We start from the raw sequence: 21,739 nt of genomic DNA, 5'->3' as shown, positions 1-21,739 counted from the left end.
AAGAGGTGAACTGGATTATTATGTATGACAAGAATACAAACTAAAGGTTGCCTTACTCGCTCTAATTTCACAGAACTGTACAGAAGCTTACTCTATGAAAATCTGAATTATTATCCGAAATATTATTACAACGCCATTGCATCAAATTCTGAGACGCAAGACGAAGATCAAATCCATCTTCTGGCTGCAGCGTATTATTTAACCTCTCTTTTAACTTTGTTTTCTTTCTTTCTTTCTCAGTTGTTTTACAGATAATGTTTGAAATGTTGAAATGCTGTCTGCTGACTGCTCCACAGAGCTGCGCGCGCGTCAACATCTCAGAGGGTTCCTGTCCAGAGAGGATCATCACCATCACCGGCTCCACGGAGAGCGTTTTCAGAGCTTTCACCATGATCACGTACAAACTGGAGGAGGTCGGTGTGACACACTCAACATCTCCACAGCTTACTGCTAATTTGAGAGAGATGAAAACAGCAGATCAATCATAATTTCAACCTTCTGAGAGGGTTTGATGAAACAAATTGAGATAAGAGCAGAAAACACTTGTAGTGAGATATTAGGATGTTGCCATAGTCATATTGGAGTCATAAATAAAGCTTGCACTTGAAGTCTGGATAAAGTCCAAAAACACATTTCACCAGATGATAACAAGATGAGGTGAAGCTCATAAGCTTCACCTCACGTTCTTCCCTTAATGTGTTCTTAAAGCTAATGACCACAGTCCAATGTAAAACATTAAAAGACAAAAATTACTATTTCAGTATTTCTAAGCATTTAAGGTGCCTGCAGATGAGATTGTTTTGTAAAGTGTGTAGATGCTACTTTGTAGCATAAAATCTATAAAAATACATTTAAGTTTGTGATCATCGTATGACAAAATGTAGAAAAATGTTGCAAATTTTATGTATGGCTGACAGATAACTTTTGACGACCAAACACATTAAGGTGAAACATGTTGGGTTCAGCCTAAAAAAATTGTTACTGCAACTAATGTATACCTGCTGATGCGAGATGATTGTACATGCCTGATCTAGGCTTTCAATCCGTAACGTCCCCTGGTGACTGTCTAGCACAACGTTAATTAATTTAGTGGAATTTCCTCTCAGCTTAGGCCTCACAGCAAAGTCTGACAAGAAAACAGATGCTCAGGCCAACACCCCCCAGTAAAAATACACACTGCAGGAGCACAGTGCAGTTTTCATTAAAGATCTTTCACATTCACCTCGTTTCATCCCTGAAACTCCTGAGTTTCCATGGCAATGCGCTGGCCTACCCACTGTGTGCAGCTTCCACCGTATAGTCGGGTTATTGAATGTCTTACACCTTTAATTAAAAACAAAGGGAATAATCAGATTGTTTTTGAACTGATTATTAGACTCCTTTTTCTGTCTCTATCACAACAGTGCAAGTTAATTTACTTCTTTGTTTGCTGTTGATTAACAATGTTTCAGTCATATTTTTGCAAATGCAAACACTCAATGACCAGAATCAACATGTCCCAGGTCAGGAATGCAACACTCTTTAGTGTAACTTTGCTCCAAAAGATAAATACTGCAGAACTAAACAAATGTACACAAAAATGTCAAAATTTGCACAAAATGAGAGAACCCTAATTAGTCTCTTTAGACAGTTTATTAGCAAAAAGAAAAAAGTTGATTTGTTAATTCCACTTTAAAGGAATGCATGTGAGGAGACCAGCTTTACATTAAAAGTGCCTGTGAGAACTGCTCTCTTTGCTTTAAGAGCCTTGTTCCATCACATTGAGAAAGTATAGGAATGTTCGAGACCATTTAGATGTGGTGATTATATTTAGATCAAATCAAGAAAAGGATGCCCAGAGTCTGCGTGTTCCTCTTCTAATGAGACGAGACGTCAAGAGAGCCCGATCCGCCTCACTAAATATAGCCATGAAGCACGGAAACACAAGAGGCTCATCAAAATATCCCTTTAAACTTAAAGTTCACAGTTATTTGAATTATTGTGTGATTTATTTCATGAGTAAAATTCCCCACGGCTGCACATCCATAGCTCATGTTCTCCTCATGAGTTAAACTCGTTTTAGCAGCAAAAGTGGCACCAATACCAACCACTGATGAGAAGAAATCCATGTTTGCTGGGATTTTTGAAGGTGAGGTGGTACATTTACATGTCAAATGTTGAAAGGGGGAAAATTCTTCATTAAATGAAATATTTAACTCAAATAGCACACAGCATAACTAATGAGTTTTCAATTACAAATGCAACAAAAACATATATACATTAACATTCTTCCAATTCTGTACGTTTAAATATTAACTTTAGATGGCTATTTCATCAGATAACCTTTAACATGTTAACAGCTTCCTGTCAGCAAAAAAAAAAAAAGGTTTTGTATTTTGTGTCGAGAGCCAGGTTATAGATGTAGGCTACAGTAGTTGAACTGTTCACACTGTGCAGCTGCAAATATATAACATTGCTTTTTTACCACAACAATGCATTTTAAAATATAAATCAAGATAATAAATATGCTTCTATTTGTTTCATGAAGAAAAATATAAAGCAATGTTTACAATGTGTTACAACCACTCCCTTTAATATGTTAGAATAGAGCAAAGCAAAGTAACAATTAATTGTGAAATGGGAGAAATAAAAGTCATAGTGCATTTGGATCCAGTTCCCTTTACAATGATTCCCCCAGAAAACTAAATGAAGTCATTTTGTCAGTACATAAGAGGTTTGTTATTGGGAAAAAAAACAACAAAAAAACAGCATCATGAAGACCAAGGTTAGACATGGGTAACGCTTAAAACAGATTTGGGTGATAAAACAATCTCCCCATGTTGAAACATCTTACAGAAAACTGTTATCTGAAAATAGAAAGAAAGGCAAGAAAGCAAGAAAGGTACCTCAGCTACCAAGACCCAGACCAAAACAAGCCAAGAGGACCATGATTACTCTGAAGAAGCTGCAGAAATTCCCAGCTCAGTCAGGCAGACATGTAATCTAGTCTTTATAGAAAAGTGAGAAGAAAAAAAGCCAGTGTTGATAGAAAGTCTCTTTCTCAACATAAAAACACCTAAATGTCAGAAGTTAATAATATATCAAACTTAAATAATGAAAACTAAAGATGTTATTAACTGTTATACTGGCCCTGCATGTACTTTGTACTGGTTCGATACCTAAATATCTAAAAATTCAGTTTCAGGCTGCATTTTTAACTTTGGTACAAAAATGATAAAGACCGTTATTTTAAGGTAAAGTGAGGATATTCAGTATCACTCTCAACTCTACCAAGACCCATGAGTGCATTTGCAAGACACTGCAAATATTAATGTTTTCATTTGCTGTATGAAAACATGAAATAATGCAGAATTTGTTGCTCACTGAGATAACCTTTGGCTCAACTCTGGATTTTTAGAGTCCTCTATCTTTTGCCATGCTGCATCACCATGGCAACTTGCACAGGTTATGTTTCTAGCATGAAGGAACAACACAAATAAAAGCACCGCCTTCCAGCAAATCAATACTGCTGGAAAATAAGAGGTAAAAAATAAATCTGTGCTTGATAAGAGACTAATTTCTGTCTACCTGAATTAAACAGTAAGGAATTTTGAGAGGGTTTTTTTACGAATACAATATTGACATCAACTAGCTGAAAGCTACAGATCAAAAACTCCCAGACTTTAGAGTTTTATATCCTGTTTGTCATTTAATAATAGATGGCCGACAGGTGTATCTTCTCTATTTTTACTCCAAATCTTAACAAGGTATTTGGCCCAGATACTTTTTTTTTTAATCAAGCAATGAAAATTATAAATTTTTGATAAAGAGATTTGTTACATTTTTACTGTGAGTTGCATGTAATTGCAGCATTCAGGGCCTCTAGCAGTTGGTCCAGATGACTGAAAGCAGGAGGATAACTGCTGGTTCTAAAGAATTGCTGTCAGCTCACCAATTGAGCCTATTGATCAATAGGATTTAGAGTTGCCGGTCGGTAGTTCGCAGTCTGCTTTTTCAGCCTTTAAAATAAGCTATTAGCTGTCAGTCTGTCTCAGCACGATAAACAGGTGAATAATAATGGAAACAACAAATGATTTCGAACCCTTTGTTTCAATTAGATTTTTAACTAAGCCTCAGAACTAAGAAAATCGAAGTAGCAGTATGTACACATTACATGATTTTAAACATACCATAAAATACTCTGGAAACATATAAGACAGTGTTTACATATATATATATTTTTAATTCAGCTCTTTCAAACTGATCCTCCTGGAAGCGAGCAGCACATTTTCCCCACAATCTTCCATGTGGTTACTGCTTTCTCTGTTGTATAGATTCCTGTGGTTTTATTAAACGTTTGAAATGTCATTAAAGACAACAGACAGGAGTGAAGAAGAGATTCCTTCCCAGCCTCCTGGGAATTTCGCCTGTACCTGACAATTTATGATTCTTCAACCAGCATGGATACAACAGACTTTAGCTATAGTTTGAGGGTTGCTGCAGGAAATATATTCCTCTCACTTCTTGTTTTCTGCATTCCAATAATTATTTCGCCCTATTGTGTTTCCTCCCCCTCCACCCCACCGTAGGACCTGAATGCACTGGTGGCCAATGGCACCATAAGCTCCAAGCCACCAGTCACTCTTCGGTTGGTCATCCCTGCCAGCCAGTGTGGCTCACTCATTGGGAAGGGAGGCGCAAAGATAAAGGAGATCAGAGAGGTGAGAAATGAATCCATGTCAGAGAATATATGAAATATAAAAAGAGCAAATCTGCTTCTGGAAATGAGAGATGAAGGGTGTAGCTGGAGGTGAGCGACCTTCCTTTTCATTTCGTAGTTTCCTGGCTAAAGTCCTTCGAGCATAAGAGTCCCATGCAAATGAAGAAGTAAGCTATTAAAAAGAAGTCCAGCTTTTACCCAGGTTGCCATAAAAAATAATAAAAAGCAAACGAATGAATGAATGAATGAATGAATGCGGTTACAGGGCTGTATTATGGCAGTTTTTGCCTTGCTGTGTGAGAGTTATCTACCCTAGACCACTGAGGTTCTTCCCCAACTTCAAACCCCTGATTAAGTTGTATAGTCTTTAAATCAACATCCTGTCCTCATTTATAAAGCTAAATTTGGTTTTATCTCTTTGTATTTGCAAACTTAAATACTGCAAGTACAACAACTTTGAGTCATTGTGTCAAAGGCTAAAAGCATCCAAGTATTCTGCCACTTACTAGTGGAATCAACTCTAAAATCATCTACATTTAAAGATATTCACACATGCATATATTATTGCTTTATTGATTAATTAATTAGTGTTGTATATGTCATTGGACCCATTTTTAGCTCTGATTGCATTTGCATTTTTAGACAATGCACATAACATAAAATATTTATGCCTGAGTTGTATTTACAAATAGAATAAAATAAAAACACAGCATTTTATAAAACAGAAACCTGTCAGAAAAACACATAAAAGATAATGAGGTTGCACTATTAATGTGTCTGCATTTGTATTTTTCTTTTAAAACATACATGGGTTTTTTTGTGAATAAGTTTTGTATTACTGCAAATGGGTTTGTATTTTTTAGCAAAGTGTTTAACTTTTAAATGTTGCTTTTAATTTTTTTTGTGTAAATGAAGAATTCTTGGAAAGTAGAAAGACCATTCAGTAAATGCCAAATAAAAAACAAACTAATGTTTATTAACGACCTGTGCGGTTGGTCTCCTTCCACGTAGGTTAAGAAACGTATTGTTATCGAATCCAGTCGAAGCAAAGTGAAGCGTCACGGCAGTGTGATCATGAATGGCCTTATCTCCTCAATCAAATTGATCTTTGTATCCTGTAACATTTACAGAGCACAGGAGCTCAGATACAGGTGGCAGGGGATTTGCTGCCCAACTCTACTGAGCGAGGGGTTACGATATCTGGGAATCAGGACTCGGTAATCCAGTGTGTCAAGCTCATCTGCACAGTAATCCTGGAGGTAGGAGGCACACGGTTCCTCTCTTTGCTGACATTTGTGAAAGCCTTCCTGCTGCAGCAGCGGGAAGGTAACGACTGCTGTTGACGTGCAGGTTAGAGTTTCACCCCACAGCTCCTGGCTCCACTGCTGCAGTAGTTCACATATTTCTCGTTGGTTGCATGACCTCTTTGTTATGCAATATTCCTATGAGTGTGTTGCATTGAAGCTGGCGCAGCCACACTGAGAGTCATTGTGTAGAGGGGGGTCACGCAGTTACAAAAGAGCAAGCTTCTTTAATGTTAGGACTTGCTGTACTGAAAACAGGACATTACATGAAGTGGGGAGGTCTGGCTCTGAGGTTAAAGCTCTATCTCCTAAAAGACAGAAGTTTGCTCACAGAAAATAAAGTGGCCAGCAGCACATTCTGTACACCTTATAGGCAACATCTCTCTTGAGGAAACTGACAGGGCAGAAAGAGAGAGGAAAAAAAAAAAAAAACCCGAGCCCGGTTTTCTCAATGTGTGTTAATGGAAGTGCACAAGCGGCTTTTTGTTTTAGCGCTGCAGCTGGACCTGGCTGACTAATTGCTAGTTTGAACCAGTTTTCTTCAAAGGCTTGCAACTTTCATTAGGATTCTGTTCCAGCGGCATCTTGCTTTTGGCTCCCAAGATTTAAATTATGCAAAGTTATACAAAGATTTTATGACTGTTCTACATTTTCAACTCAAAGGCGTAGACTATCGTGTACGCTTTGTAATCTCCTTCTCTTATCAGCGTTTGAATAATTTTATCTTGAAATAACTCTATCAGTGGAGGCTTAATCCAAGCCCGTCCACAACCTCGGTGTGTGTCACATAATAAAACACAACTATTATCAACATGTAACATTTATTGTTGTAGTTTATGGCAAATTTATTTTTTGCTGATTTAATTCAAAAACTGAAACTCAGACAAAGATTCAAGTTGGCAAGTTCTGTTAGAAAATGAAATCAAGATGGAAGCAAGAGGAGCTCAAAAACTACTTCCATTTTGAGGCCTCAATTGCTGTAAGCCATAATCATGAACTTTCTGAATCTAGTTAATGAAAGAAATACATTTATCTAAATTATATAATTTGAGATGTATTTGTACATAGTCAATGTAAAACAGAAAAAAATAAAAATAAAAACAAATACGACAACGACAGATGCTGAAAACATTGCTAATATTTTAAGTATCGTCTTTATTTTATTCTTTTAGAATTATTGTTTTAATTTTAAAATAATAATTTTATCACTCACTGATTTAATGAGATTCATGTTTAGAGTATAACTTTATGTTCCCTTTGTTAAAGGTTTCAGCCTCTGATTATTTGTTTTTTCTCCTCAGTCTCCACCTAAAGGTGCCACCATCCCCTACCGACCGAGTCCTTCACCAGCTGCTCTCCTTATTGCAGGGAACCAGGTAAGAAATTGAAATATTAAAAATGATTTTAGGATGGCTCCAGACTGTAGTTTTACAAAAAAAAAAGTTGTGAGCCGAAAAATTCCCAAATAGAGGAAATAATGCAGAAAGAAATAAATCAGTAATATAAATGACATGATTACTTCTGTTGGGTTTTATTTTAAGAGGTTGCGAGTCATAGCTAAAATAAATTATAAGGAGACTTGTTTCTTCTTATAAGGTTAATTAAATTAACATATTTAAATCTAATTAAAATATGTGGACTTATTTCACCAAAATAAAAAAATGTCCTCATCATGACAGAGGAAACTACAAGATTACCAGGAAGTTATTAGTTGACTTTTCAAGTTGTCCACCAACACACCAACAAATGTCTCCAACAAAAAAACTACGGAGGACAGGGAACTAAAATAACTGCCACCATAAATCAGTTTAAGTGTTTTCATCTATGAGGCATAAGTTTTTTCTATTTTAAGTTCCATTTGCAATTATGTACACTATGCTTTTAAGAAAAAAAAAGAAAGAAAGAGAGAAACAAACAAAGGAAAGACAAAAGAAAGCTGAACAACTTATCCCTGTTATTTTTATATTTTATACTTTAAAAACTTATTGCATCGTTTTGTATTTCTTTGGATTTGTTTATTGTTTAGCAAATTATCTGCTTATTACTGTGGAAATCCAGGACAACTACTTGGAAATAAAAAACTGCATTTCAACATTTTTCTTATTTAATTATATCAGAAAAAATATATAAATGCAATAAGTCTCATGGTGGATGTTGTGATGTGATTATTGTAGCAGTAAAACAGAGCAGAATGACAAATGGTTAGAAGAGGACCAATGATATTAATGAAGCAGAATAGTAATTTTATATTGTTTTTGGATAGATAGCACAAGTCACTGTGTTGCAAGTCTCAAGTCTTTGTCCTCAAGTCCGAGTCAAGTCTCAAGTCAAGTCAGGCAAAATTCAAGTCAAGCCCCAAGTCGTCAGCTTGGAATTTCAAGTCCTTTTGAGTCGTTTTTTTTTTATTTTTACGTTTTTAAACAACGCTCCAATGCTAAATGACTTAAGAAGAAAGAGATCGGGCTTTTTCTGTAATTGCCCCTATTCTATGGAACAATTTACCTTTCCACATTAGATCTGCCGACAGTTTGGATCATTTTAAATCGCTTTTAAACACTCATTTTTATTCATTGCCATTTAATTGAAGTAGTGCTTGATACCCTGTTTTTTATTTATTTATCATTTTATGTTTTTGTTGTTCTTGTAAACCACTTTGGTGCAGTTTTTCACACCTGTTTTTAGAATGCTATATAAATAAACTTGACTTGACTACTGTCAGAGGAGGGGGGGAGTAAAACTAAAGTAAGAGCCGTGGAGGAAGGACGGAATATTTATGGAAAAATACTAATAAGGGAGCAGGATGGGTAGTTTCTCTTATGAATCCACCATCCATCCTGCGATGGAACTGGACCCAGTTCATCATTGTGATGGGACAGAGAAACTCTCTTCCCTGAGTTCCGGTACAGAACCTGCTTTCTGATCCGGACCCTGCTCACTACTTGGATACCAATTAACTAAACAGTTGTGTGTCCAGACTCCTCCTTCTGGTTGGGGATTTGCCCAATTGAAATTCAAGCAAAGAAATTGAATTCAATGGGCGAAATCCCAGATGTTGCACTGAAGGGAGATAAGAATCGAGTGGAATTGTGTAGGAAGGCAATGACCAGACTGAGTTCTTCCTAAAGTTCCTTGGAGGTGACACTTGCATGGTCCATTTTTTTTTCTTTTTCCTCTGTTTTTTTAATTTTGTTATTACCCCTGCTGTAAAGACAAGAATTCTATTGAAGGTCACTGGTGGGAGCCTGAGTGGATTTTACGTGTGTAAAATGACTGGATGCTGTTGTTTGAGAAGGGGCAGATACCCTCAGACCACCTTCCCCCACCGTCCCCTCCCCGTGGAGCGAATCACAAGATTAGCAAGTGAGGCTGGAGGCCTGCCGTCTCCTCTGGCTGTAGCAGCAGCCAGATATTCTGCATAGCTGTCAGCAGTTCTGACACTGTTTGTGCTGCTTCAGACTCGAGTCAATTTACAGAATGGCTCTGTGTTTTTGATATTCCTCATAATAGGCAATAAAATTAAACCCGGGGCATGGCGCCGGTCACTGAGAGGAGGCTTTAATGAAAGCTGTGCCGTGATAAGGATGCATAAATCTGTGAGGGAAATGAAATAGGGTGGGAAAGGGTCTATGGAATGAGTCATAGCCCATAAGCCTATTACGTGTGTAAAAGTGTCAGAAATGCAGGCTTGAGAGGCTATCGCGGACCAAATTTGATCTGTGGCAACAGCTAAAAATAAACTAAACATTTTAAGCTTCTATTTATTATTCTCACATCATATGTAGTTCTCAAACTTGTGGCTAGTATGCACAGATTTACTTCCACCCACTTGCACTCCAAGCTAAAATATTTGCAGAGCTTTGCAGGCATGACAATGTGGTAACCTATACATTGGAGTGAAAAAGTATTTATTCCCCTGAACATCTTCGCTTTTTGTGAAGTTAGATCCAGAAAGCTTTATGTGCTATAATGGGATTTAATGTGACAGACCAAAACAAAGTAGCACACGACTGTGAAGCAGAAGACAAAATGTATATGGTTTTCAAAAATAAATGTGCAGAGAGTTTGTGTTTTTAGTCCCTTTCACCCTGATGCCCCAATAGGATTAAAGGCCTACAGCGGTCACCTGATTGGTAAACAGAGTCCAAAATTAAATCTCAGTGAATTACAGCTGCTTTAGATAATATTAGAGGACAAACAACTTAATGAAGACCAAGAAACTCAGCAGGCAGATCAGGGGAAATCTTTGGAGCAGATTAAAACTGGGTCAGTTTCTTGAACAACATTACGAGCTTTACATTCTTCACTGAACAACTATTTAATCCATCATCTGAAAATATTAAACGTACGACACAACTGCAAACTTAACAGGGCAAACTGTCTTCCACCTAAACAAAATGAGGACATTAACCCAGAGAAGCAGCCAAAACAACCATGTTAACTGAAGAGGAGCTGCAGAAATCCACAGCTCGGGTGGAAGAAAACTGACAGAACAACCATCAGCCATGCACTCAACTATTCTGGCCTTAATGGAAGAGCAGCAAGAAAAAAAAAACTATGTCAAAATCTGTTTGCATTTTGCAAAAAAATGAAGCAAAATTCAACTTGTGTGAAAACTTTAGCATGGCGTTGAAATCTCTTTTTACCTCCCTCATTTATTTCCATGTCTTTTTAGGTTTTTGACGCATCAGAATTTGCCCCCCACCCTCTCTATTCAGTCACCCAGGGTGGTCTGGACCTCCAGCAGGTAAGTGGACTGATCCCTGATGTGCAGTCTGTGTAACATGTAATATTCTCCTTAAAGTCTCTTGAATAAACCTGTCTCTGTTGGGAGCCAGCTTGTTTCAAGCACTAGTCTTTAAACTCCCCTGTAGAGCGGAGGAATGAGTGTTAGCTCTGTGAGGATCTGAGTGATGATAGAGAGCACGGCTTGTGCTGGAGGTGCACAGAAACACAGTCCAACACGCGGTATGAGGCATTAAAACCAACAGCTGAGCGCAAAGCTGCAGCTATTGTTCTTGCCTTTCATAGGAGCTATAAGCAGTGCCGAAACCTGATGCCACTGCGCACCACCACCGCAGATCCACTGTGTCTTTTTTTGTCCCGCCAAGCTCTGCACCACAAACATTTCGGCTTTAGGAATATTCGTCCCATGACAGCAGAGGAAGCTGCTGTCATGTTATCAGCATGGAAAGGGCAGCCTCTGGCTGAGGATAGTAAGATCTAAACATTCAACGCATTAAGTGGGTTTGTAAATTCTACCAATATTTCATGAATTTACACTGTTTCTGATCTTCTGGATTTAGACTCAGCTCTGATGCATTGATACAGTTCAAGGATGGGCTCTCCTCTCCCATTTATGACCGTATAGAATGGACTGGTAATAGATTCCAGACTGCTGGCGTCAGACAAAATTGAGTTAAGCTAAGTGCTGTCTGGTAGGGCCATAACTGTAATGAGGGAGGGATATAAAGACACCCCCTTAATTATTCAGATGGATAGATACATCCATAGATCCATGTTTTGCTTTTCAGATGTCGGATGGTCTCTTGAGTTTTGAGGCTTCAGCTGTGGTTTTACGCAGTACACCTTTTATTCAGAAATTTCTACCTAAATGTATCATTTTGCTTTCTCAGCAATAAAATCTGGCTGTAATCGTTTGTCAATGATCAAGTGCAACTTTAATGCTTCTGTAGCAATGCAGCCCTCTGAAGCAGAGTTCATTAAGTAGATCCTGAGACATTATCACCATATAACCACAGACAACTAAGGATGTTGTTCTGCCCTCCCTGAGTGTTTCAAGGCGATTCACTAAAAGAACAAAGATCATTTAAATTAAACATGACTTTATGCACAAATGTTGCAGTATTTTATTATTTAACTTATTCACAACTTTAGTAGGATGGCTAAAGAAATTTTATTCATGTTTATCAGCAAGATTGCAATTTATTAAAAATTCAAATCACTGCTAACAATTAGCATTGGTGCTGTAATGACAGACATACAAATCAAAACTGAGCTTGACTGGAATAGGAACTCACAATGGACACCATCAATCATCTTACAATAAACGCTTTCAGGAGGTCACTGTTTAGCCTGGCTCAAATACAAGACCAGAAACTTAACATTATTAAGTTAGTTGACTGATGAATTCATTGTCTTTGGTCTTGTCAATTGTGGCAGAATTATTTTGATAAAATTCTGCTCTGCAGTTCTTTTGAGTTGGCACTTTCAGCATTTCTTCTCCCTTGACATATTTGTTTTCTCCCGCAGGAATTTTGAAAAATATTGCTTTTATCAACTAAAGATTATTTTCTCAGTAATGTGCAACATTTTGCTGCCCCTAAACAAATACATTTCTAAGGAGTTTTTGAATTACTCTCAGTCAGTAGAGGATGAAGCCAAACACACAGTGAATCTACGGTTTCAGCTGCTTTTCCTCCATTTCATCCAGCTGTTGTCCTTGGCCTTACCTAGTGCAGCTTTATCTGATTCAGTGAGCAACCTGCATTATGTGCCAAAAACCACTCCAGATTCCAGATTTATTGAAAATGTTAGGTTTTGTTAGTTTTTTTCTGATGCTTTTCAATAGCTTTGTTGCTATGACATGAACAGTCAGTGTTCAGCCATTTCCTGTTCATTTGTTTAATAAGACCAAAACCTGCATTGATAAAATGCATGCTGCACATATTGCGTAATATATTTTTTCAATAAATATTTAAAACCATATCGACTGTAATTTTTTTTTGTAACGTTATGCTGGTTTCAAAAAGATAACTGGCAATTTAGTGTTGCAAGTTACCAAAACCAGGAAAACACATAATGATAATCAAGGTTAGCATAGCATAACTAAACATTATCAGTGTTAGGACACACTACCTGCAGTTCAGTACACATATGATGTTGGTTCAGTTACATTAGGAGAAAGTAGAGCAAACTATAAAGCAAAAGCTTGAGTCTCACTCCAGAAAAGTGGAATTTGTATCAATCAATTTTAAAGGTTTCTTTCTTCTATAGTGCATTGAAAATGCATACAGCAATCAATGGGACCCTGTCGGCTTCACCAAGTATGAAATATTTATGCTTTTGGGGGTTTATTAATGTACTAGACTCTTCATAGCTATAAGGACAGTTATGTTTGTGTAGCACGAAGCTCTGAAAAATGTAATAATCTTAATATTTTGTCCATTTGCCTGACATTGTGCTATCGGGTACATAGTTCATTGCAAATAACCATTTCCTTTATTTTAATATGGATTTCAGCACAAGAGGTGGGAAAAAATTATTTATTACTTCAGGTTAGGTAATTGGAGTTAAACCATGGTGAAAAAAGTACATTTGGATAGGTTGTTTTTTTAACCCATCATTGCAGTGATGGTACATCATGCACCGCAGTGGATTATTATTATTGTGTGTAATATTTGACATTTAAGGTGTATTTATTTTATAACATAGCCGTTAACTGGATCAAAAGAGTATTTTTTTCTGCAACAATATATTTTTTCAAGGCAACCATAAACCCATCATTGTTGGAATAAGCTCTGGACCCGGTATAGAAATGTCTCTATTCATATGTGTAGATTGTCCAGGAAATCAGAAAACTGCAGACAGAGCAGTTCTTAATAAAACTTTAATAAGCTATTTTTAATGCTGCTGGCAACACAACTCAAATACTATTGACCTCTATCATGGCAAAAGCTCTGAAAAATACACAGAAAGGACATTTCCACACTGGGTCCAACAAAAGCTAACAGTTGTGTCTGAATCAATCAATGAACACAAGAATGAATTTATACTTTAGATTTATCCAATGATTGTTTCTATTTAGTGGAAATGCGGCCATCTGTTTCTTTCTCTGCTCCATGTTATTTAGCAAAAACAGCTTGTATTCACAGCGAAGCACTTTCATTAGGAAGCTGCAAATTTATTGCCTGTGTGACGTTTTTACTGCTATAATTTAACTAATGCAGAATGCTCTGTTACAGGCCTACACCTTGCAAAATCAATATGGCATTCCACATTCAGAGGTATGGCTGCTTCTATAGGAGGATTGTGTTTTTACTAGACATGGGCCAGTTATGATAGCAAGTTACACAGAGGTTTTAAAATGTTGCGTTTCAAAACTGCTCCTATTGTCCTATTATTGTTGCATATTTAGGTCCTTTGATTGAGATGTTAGAGAAAGTCCTGGAGGACATGCTGTAGAGTACTGCAATGCTGACCCTCAATTCTCTGTTGGTGGTCAGCAAACTGAAGAAACTTAATCTCACACTATGCTGCATTGTCTGCAACGTAATATATATTCTGCTAACAATTATCTGAGCACTAGAGGCCACCTCTAGATTATACATATTTAGTTTCCAGATGGTCAGTTGATATTTAAATATGGAATGTGACAAAGCACGTCCTGCCATCCTGTTCTGTCACAGCTGACCATTGAATTCCACACTCCTCATCCTAATGCATGAACACTATTCACATTCAAAAGCAACACCTATAGATTAAAAGACGTGACAGGACTTGATGTTCAACAAATTGTGCATTTCATCACATTTAGACCTGAATTGTTTTCAGTACAATGGCAAACGTGGGAGGACGGGAAAGAATGTGACAGCTGCTTCATACGCAGTGTGTTATATAATATCTGCAGCAGCAGGAATAATTGTTGCTTCTCCCTTTTGAATCTATAGCTAATTAGATAATGTAATTCGTTTTTTTAGAGGAACAATGAAAACATACTTTTAGCCAAGGAATCTTACTGTGAGAGCAGCGCAATGGCCCGTGTCTACATTTTATACAACCTGATGAGTTTGTGGTTCACGTGTCTCTGGTACAAGTTCTTCATCTTTGTTTTCCAGCTGGCCAAGCTGCACCAGCTGTCCATGCAGCAAGGCCTGAGTCCCATTGCCCAGCCTGCCTCGACAATCATGCCTGGTATGTGTTATTAGTCAGGACTTCTCTTGATTGTAGTCCGTTGCTCTGACACGCCCCCCACTGTAACCATATGTGGCTTTTTTAACCTGCCCACAGTTATGGGAGGTAAAGGTCGGCTGTTATTAGCCGAGCTGATTTGGAGCTTTGTCAGTTCGCCGGGAGGAGACGAGGCTTCGTAGCTCTCTTGAACCCGACAGCCTGACTGAGAAAGTATTATGTGTAATGATATGTTCTTCAGTGTCAAAGAATTGGGCGCGGGGGGGGTGCTGTGTTAAACATGGAACCATTAAAATGGAAATGGCTGTATCTGCAAGTTTACCACTGATAAAGTTTTTTTTTTTTGCAGCACATCAGGGGTGGATTGCGCAGCTTTGTAAACTGAGGGAGCTCAATTTTTATGTAAAACCTTTGATATGTTGGTTTTATTCTCTGAATGCTTATATTTTTTCTCTCTCTCGCTCAGGTTTGGACTCAAACTCTCAAACATCTCAGGAGCTTCTTATTCCCAATGATGTAAGAAAAATCCACTTGTGTTTTTTTTTTTTTTTAAGTGTCGGTATTTCTACATCCAGTCCTCATCTTACATTCACACAGCTCTGCAGCAGGTGATGAGATGCAGCCACGAAGATGCTGCAGTGTGACTTCAAAAGAGATAAAAGCAATGTCGGCAACTCGCTAATTATCCCCTCATTATCCTAACCTCGGACTACGCCAAGGTTAAAAGGATTTTTGAGCCGATATGGATCCGTTTTTGCTTTATTGTGCGGGCTGCACTCGCAGTGTCTTAGACTCGCTCCCATGAGTGATCAGTGAAATCCTCTCATGTTTCCTGACCTACTTAGAAGCCGTCTGCTGTCAAAACAGCCAATAAGAAAACAGAAAGAGAAAGATCCGTTCCCTCTTCACTTGCTCAGCCTCCGCTCGGGTTTGATGAGCAGACTCTCTGATCTCAGAGCAAAAATCACAATGAAATAATCAGTCCGGCGTCAGGCGTGGCTGCTTCGATGTCAGTTCTGCCGTTACACGGCTGCATCCTCCAAACAATAAGAGAAGTAAATACTGCAATGGAGTCTATGAATATTTATCACTCATATCCTCAGAACAGCAAATGAAATGCTGCAGAGTATGTTAAACAATAAGGTTCGTGTTTACAGTGTCTTGCAGAAAGCCACTGAGCTTTTTTTTTGTTAATTTTTTTCACATTTTAACACATTAAGCTAAAAAGTCAATGTATTCTATTGAGATTTCATGTGTTTGACCAACACAAAGTAGTGGATAATTGTGAAGAGAACGGGAAAAGATTCATGGCTTTCATTATTTTTTTACAAACAAATATCAAATATCTCGTGTGTTTCATTCAGCATGCTGGAATCAGATATTAATCTTTTGGGGAATATCTCTACTAGCTTGTTTTGCCCATTTTTCTTCCTTGGGAAATTGCTCTGTTTCAGTCAGATTGCATGGAGAGTGCCTGTGAACATCGATTCTCTACTGGATTTATATCTAACATATGAATAAGCTTTATCCCATTGTAGAGCTGACTGTACATTTGGTGTTGTCCTGCTGGAAGGCAAACCTCCACTCTAGTCTCAAATATTTTCTAAACTCCAAACATTTTTTTCTGAAAAGATTGTCTTACAGTTTTCCCCATCCATCCTCCCACCAACTGTGACACTTCCTTGTCTTTCATGAAGAAAAGCCTCCCCAGAACTTGATGCTGCCATTGTCTTGTTTGGGGGTTTTGAGTAGATAGTGAGGGGCAGGAATTTGTTTACTGCAGGTATTCCAAAATAAATAAGAAAAAGGAAGAAGAAAAAAAAGCATTCGTCTGACCAGAGAACGGTTCGCTGTTTCACTTTTGGCTTGTGGCAAACTAAGATGAAGACAGCTTTCTTTAAACCATGAGGTTCTTCTTGTCACTCTTCCATAAATCCAGTCTTTCTAATCTGTCTTCTAAACAGATTCTCCCACCTGAGTTGTGGCCTTGTACATCTCCTCCAGAGTGACTGATTAAGGCTTTTCTTGCACAGCCTTTCAGTCTGTGCAAGATAGATACCTATCTAGATAGATAAATATTTATTGCTAGGTTTGCAGTCGTGCTGCACTCCTTCCATTTTCAGATGCTGAGCAATGCTCTGTTAGAAGTTTAAAAATTGAACATTGGCTAATATCCTTACCCTGTTTTAAACTTTTCTAGAACATTATTCATTATTTGTTTGCATTGATCCTTTTGTCTTCATGACTTACTAATCTTTTCCTTCATGGATCACTTGGACTCTTTTTACTAAATATTTGACTTCTGTAGGTATCTCTATTTATGTGTACCATATTAGGGGCCTGAGTATGTGTGCAGCTTTGTCTTGCCTTGTTGAAAAAAGTCCCGTTGAAGGTTGTGAGATAACGTAAAAAAAATTAATTTTCAGTGGTATCAATAGTTTTGCATGGACCTGAGTTTACACTATTGTGTAGGTTTATGGCATTATTTAGCAGGAGCAATGACAAATCAGCAACAGACATAATTTATGCCAAATACAGAAAAAATAAATGAAAATAGAGCCATTGTTTTCATTTTATGGATAGTGTGTAGGATATAACTAGATGCCTTAATCATTTCTAAATAACCAGCAGGTTCCCTGTTACCGCCTCCCATCCCCAAAGAAACCCCCACATACCGAACAACACAATGTACCAGAGGACCGAGGGAGTCCAGCATGGTACGTGACAGGGACAGCTGTGAGCTCCAGCCATTGTTCCAGAAGAGAGGACTTACAGCCGTGACTGAGCCTCCTCGGCCCGCCGAAAACCCCCGCTCCCCCATCCTCCTCAGGGCCGCACAAACCCACTCTGTGATCGCACACTGAAGCCCTAAAGGAGGCTTACATGTGTGCGCACACACACACACACATACACACACACACGCACACACAGAGGCTCACAGATGCTCTCAGAAACTGCTTACACCCAGTCAGCATTGTGCTGCTGTGCCTCTGCGGAAGAGGGGAGATTTAGCAGGAAGAAAAATGGTTGCACCCTTCGCCACCCCATCCCTCTTCCTGTGTCCTTTTTAAATGAATGTCTCAGCAGGAACTCATCGATATATAGGCCGCAAGTGGACCAGAGGCACCGTGCGGCGTCGCTTTTAACGAATGCAATCATCCGTGAAATCACACCTGCGTATATTTAGATTTTCTTTTTCTCAGGTTGTTCATACAGAAATGATAACAGTATGAGGTCATGAGCGCCGAAGCAGGCGAGCTGATGACAGCTGTATGCTATTGATAGCCGGTGGAGATTGTTGCTCCCAGTTAGGAAGAGGCTTTATCAGCTATATATGGTCTGTGGCGACCATTGTCTGTAGTGTTGCTCTTTGGGCTGGCTGCTCTCTGTTCACCCCCCCGCCCCCCACCCCACCTGAATGAGCCAATAATAGCCAGGCAAAGTCGCTCTGATGGATTTTGGACCGAGGTGTTTCCTTGTCAGGAAAGACATGAAGAAATGAGAAACGCAGACAGAAGAAATCCAGAGTTTGTGGGTTTCACGTCAAGACAAAGTCAGTGGTCAATAAACATCAGCAGCTGTTACACTTGCCACACACTCATCCTACAAGCATTCCATCACTGTCTGCCTCACTTGCTGTATATTTGGCTACGTAAACTCTGCTGCTTGAGCACCTGACACATGCACTTGAGTTCATATGTAGCCGCTAACTCCGCTCCCGCTAAATATCCATTGTCACTAAACAGCCTGGGGTCCAGATGGGGGTGACTAAAGCAGAACAAAAGTAATAATGTTTTTTGGGACGCAAGAGGAGGCCTGGTCGTTGTCTCTTCTGCTTCCAGCAGAGAGAACGCTCAGGCCGACGGGAACAGGAATGTATGTTGTGCATTCGAGCTATTTTCCCATTATGTTTTTCCATTAGTGCAGAGATGCATCTAGCTAGCGTTTGTTTGGGAAGTGATTTGTTTGGGAAGCCGTCACCACTCTGAGGAATCAATAACCTTTTAGCTACTCAGATTAATGAGAGGCAAATGTGCCTCATCCCGACTCCTTTACCGTTATTACGCAGCAGCAATTAAGCCAGACCCCGGCAGGGTAGAAAAGTGCATTTGACATTCATGATGGATGACCAAACAACTAAAGAGCAGCAACCTAACTGCAATATTTGAATTTGTCAGTGTCAGGTCAGCTAAACAGAAGTCCGGGTTTTTCATGTCTCGCTGTTTTTGTTACAACAGTAACTAAGAGCATGTTTCAGTCAGAAAGTTTTGTTGCTGAAGTAATTTATCTATTTATTATTTTAATTTTTGCCCAACTTTTTGGCTATTTTTGGTTTTTAAGATATTTGAAGATAAACACAGTCCAAAAGGATAGAGCATCCAATCCATTATATTTTAGTCAGGTAAATAGTCATCAAAAAATGTATTGAACTTAGAGTAAAAAACGTATTTCATAAAAAAAAAGAAGAAGAAGAAGCAGAAACAATCTGTAACAGTGTTGATTTCTGAAATGTAAGCCTATTATTAACCTTGCAAACTGATTGACCTTTAACCTCTGCAGCTGATTGGCTCAATCATCGGCCGTCAGGGAACCAAGATCAACGAGATCCGGCAGGTGTCGGGAGCTCAGATTAAAATTGGCAGCCAGCTGGATGGAACAAGCGACCGCCATGTCACCATCACAGGAACACCAGTCAGCATCAACCTGGCCCAGTACCTCATTACCTCCTGGTAAGACCCAGTGACACGAAAATGTCATCTAATGAGGAGGAGCACACTGGCTCGAGAGGGTCAGAAGTCATTAGTATTAATGAGGTGCCGCCTTCTGCTGCTCGTGATGTCGCAAAAGGCAATGAAGAAAACCTGAATTAGGTTGTGGTGACATTTTTTTATTTTTTTTATAATGTAGTATTGTATTTTAGAACATAGTTTCAAATCGCACTCATTTTGAATTTTGCGCACAACACAAAATACTTGCAAACAGGATTTGTTTATTTAAGGAACATGAGTAAAATGAGGAAAAATTACAAATGAAAACTTTTTTTTCTCATAGTGAGACATCAAATCAGACTAAATGTTTCAGGTGAGATTATTAAATGTAATCCCATTTGCTAAATGCCAGAATAATGGACAAACTACCTATTTAAGGAATGTTTTGATCTTTCTCATCACATTCACAAGGTCACAGATTTTCTAGCTTTTTGCGTGACAATACTGTAAACATTATTAACTAGACTGAGTACAAATATGACATAACTTAGCTTTTATAACTGACTTTGCTCTGACAAAACCTTTGCTCAATTTTATGGTTTAACTTTATTTTTGTTAACAAAAACTGAGACAAAGCAAAATGCTATCTACTGCTAAGATACTGACTGAGAATACCACCTACGCTGGAACCATAAAACACGTCTGCTCTGCCTTTAATTGCAGAACAGCGATGCAGTTAAATCCAGTAATCCATTTTCCTGTCTTCATGTCTCTTTATTCTTACCGTCTCAGTTTAGAGACAGCCAAATCCACGGCCCAAGCAGCCACCATGGCCTCTCCGGTGGACCTCAACATGGCCTTCACCCAGCCCACCTCCCCCACTGCCTCTCCCGCACCCACTCTGGCCGCCGTCGGCACGTTGACCCCCACTCACATGCTGGGCACCCCGTACGGTGCCGTGCCGCTCTCTGGCCTCCTGGGGATGAAATCGGTCCCCTTTCTGACTCTGTCTGGCCCTGCCCCCACTGTGGCCGCCACCGCGGCGCCCTCTCACACCACCCTTGCCGCCTACACCACCAAGATCTCCTCAGCAAACTGCATCAAAAAGCCAGAGAGACAGAAGTTTGCTCCTTACTGATGAGAGTCGGCTGAAACGATGCAGCTGCAGTGCTCCTCTACAGAAGAAACGCCTGATGTAGCCATATCCACCTGAGGAGATGCTCCGGATTTTAACTCCACGATGCAGCAACGGAGAGCGTTGGAGGATGTCGTTAAGGTTTATTTACAGTTATAATTTGTCATATTCCTGTGAATCTATGAACTGGTTTCATCATCGCCTCATTAGTGTTATTGATCATTTTGGGGAAAAGAAAAAAAAACTCACCACAAGGACACGTGTTTAAAAGGTTTACATGTGTACCACAAGTAAAATAAAAATAAAAAATCAGCAAAGTATTTATCCTTCAATAAATTTGTAAATTGTAATCAGAATCGAATCTCTGTCTACTGTTTGATGCTTTTATACAATGTCTGTTTGCCTCCAGAAGTTTTTAAAAAATTTGTTATTGTCCCAGGGTGTCTTTTTTTTTATTTTATATAATTTCTGCTCTGGTACTGTACTTTACTTCAGTGTTATGTCTGTTTTTGTTGGATTTCACTTTGAACGTAAAACTTGGTTAATCTTTATTTATTAGTATTGTTTCATTTATTAAAAGTCGTTTTTTTCTGATACGTCAGGTGCATCTGTTTCCAAATTCATTCGAGCAGCCGATCCTATTTCAGAATAAATGCAATAGATTATATTTTATTAAATAGAGGATGCAAGATCAGATTCGGGGTTGCTCAGTTTGTTGTTTTTGTTGACAAACACATGAGAGGGGGTTTTCATCATGGTGCTCTCAAGCCCCTTAACAACGACTGCAGAATAAACACGAAAACAGAAAATATCTCAGCCGCCATGACATTAATGTAAGAACGCTCAGAATTCTCTTTTATGTGCAACTTGCTCTTCAGGTCCCTTAGGACAAAATATAGTCAGAGTCCAAGGCAGAGGAGTTTTCAAGCAAAAAAACAAAAAACAAAAAGCACAATCCAAGAGA

The 21,739-nt window shown here is 38.7% G+C and overlaps 1 protein-coding gene across 1 annotated transcript in view; it reads left to right on the top strand.

Moving 5' to 3' along the window:
• The window catches only part of LOC103467510 (poly(rC)-binding protein 4-like), a 42,350-nt gene extending 20,979 nt beyond the window's left edge, over window positions 1-21,371 (top strand). The window contains exons 5-14 of the mRNA XM_008413951.2: window positions 297-413; window positions 4,569-4,700; window positions 5,830-5,958; window positions 7,305-7,379; window positions 10,676-10,747; window positions 13,986-14,027; window positions 14,859-14,934; window positions 15,398-15,447; window positions 19,492-19,661; window positions 20,433-21,371. Coding sequence (XP_008412173.1) covers window positions 297-413; window positions 4,569-4,700; window positions 5,830-5,958; window positions 7,305-7,379; window positions 10,676-10,747; window positions 13,986-14,027; window positions 14,859-14,934; window positions 15,398-15,447; window positions 19,492-19,661; window positions 20,433-20,778 — 1,209 coding nt within the window. The 3' untranslated portion in view covers window positions 20,779-21,371. The remainder of the gene's footprint in view (window positions 1-296; window positions 414-4,568; window positions 4,701-5,829; window positions 5,959-7,304; window positions 7,380-10,675; window positions 10,748-13,985; window positions 14,028-14,858; window positions 14,935-15,397; window positions 15,448-19,491; window positions 19,662-20,432) is intronic.
• The last annotated feature ends 368 nt before the right edge of the window (window positions 21,372-21,739 follow it).

This window comes from Poecilia reticulata, linkage group LG7, assembly GCF_000633615.1.
Source record: "Poecilia reticulata strain Guanapo linkage group LG7, Guppy_female_1.0+MT, whole genome shotgun sequence".
Lineage (NCBI taxonomy): Eukaryota > Metazoa > Chordata > Actinopteri > Cyprinodontiformes > Poeciliidae > Poecilia > Poecilia reticulata.
The sequence above is the reverse complement of the archived record's forward strand: the minus strand, read 5'-3'. Positions and strand labels throughout refer to the sequence as shown.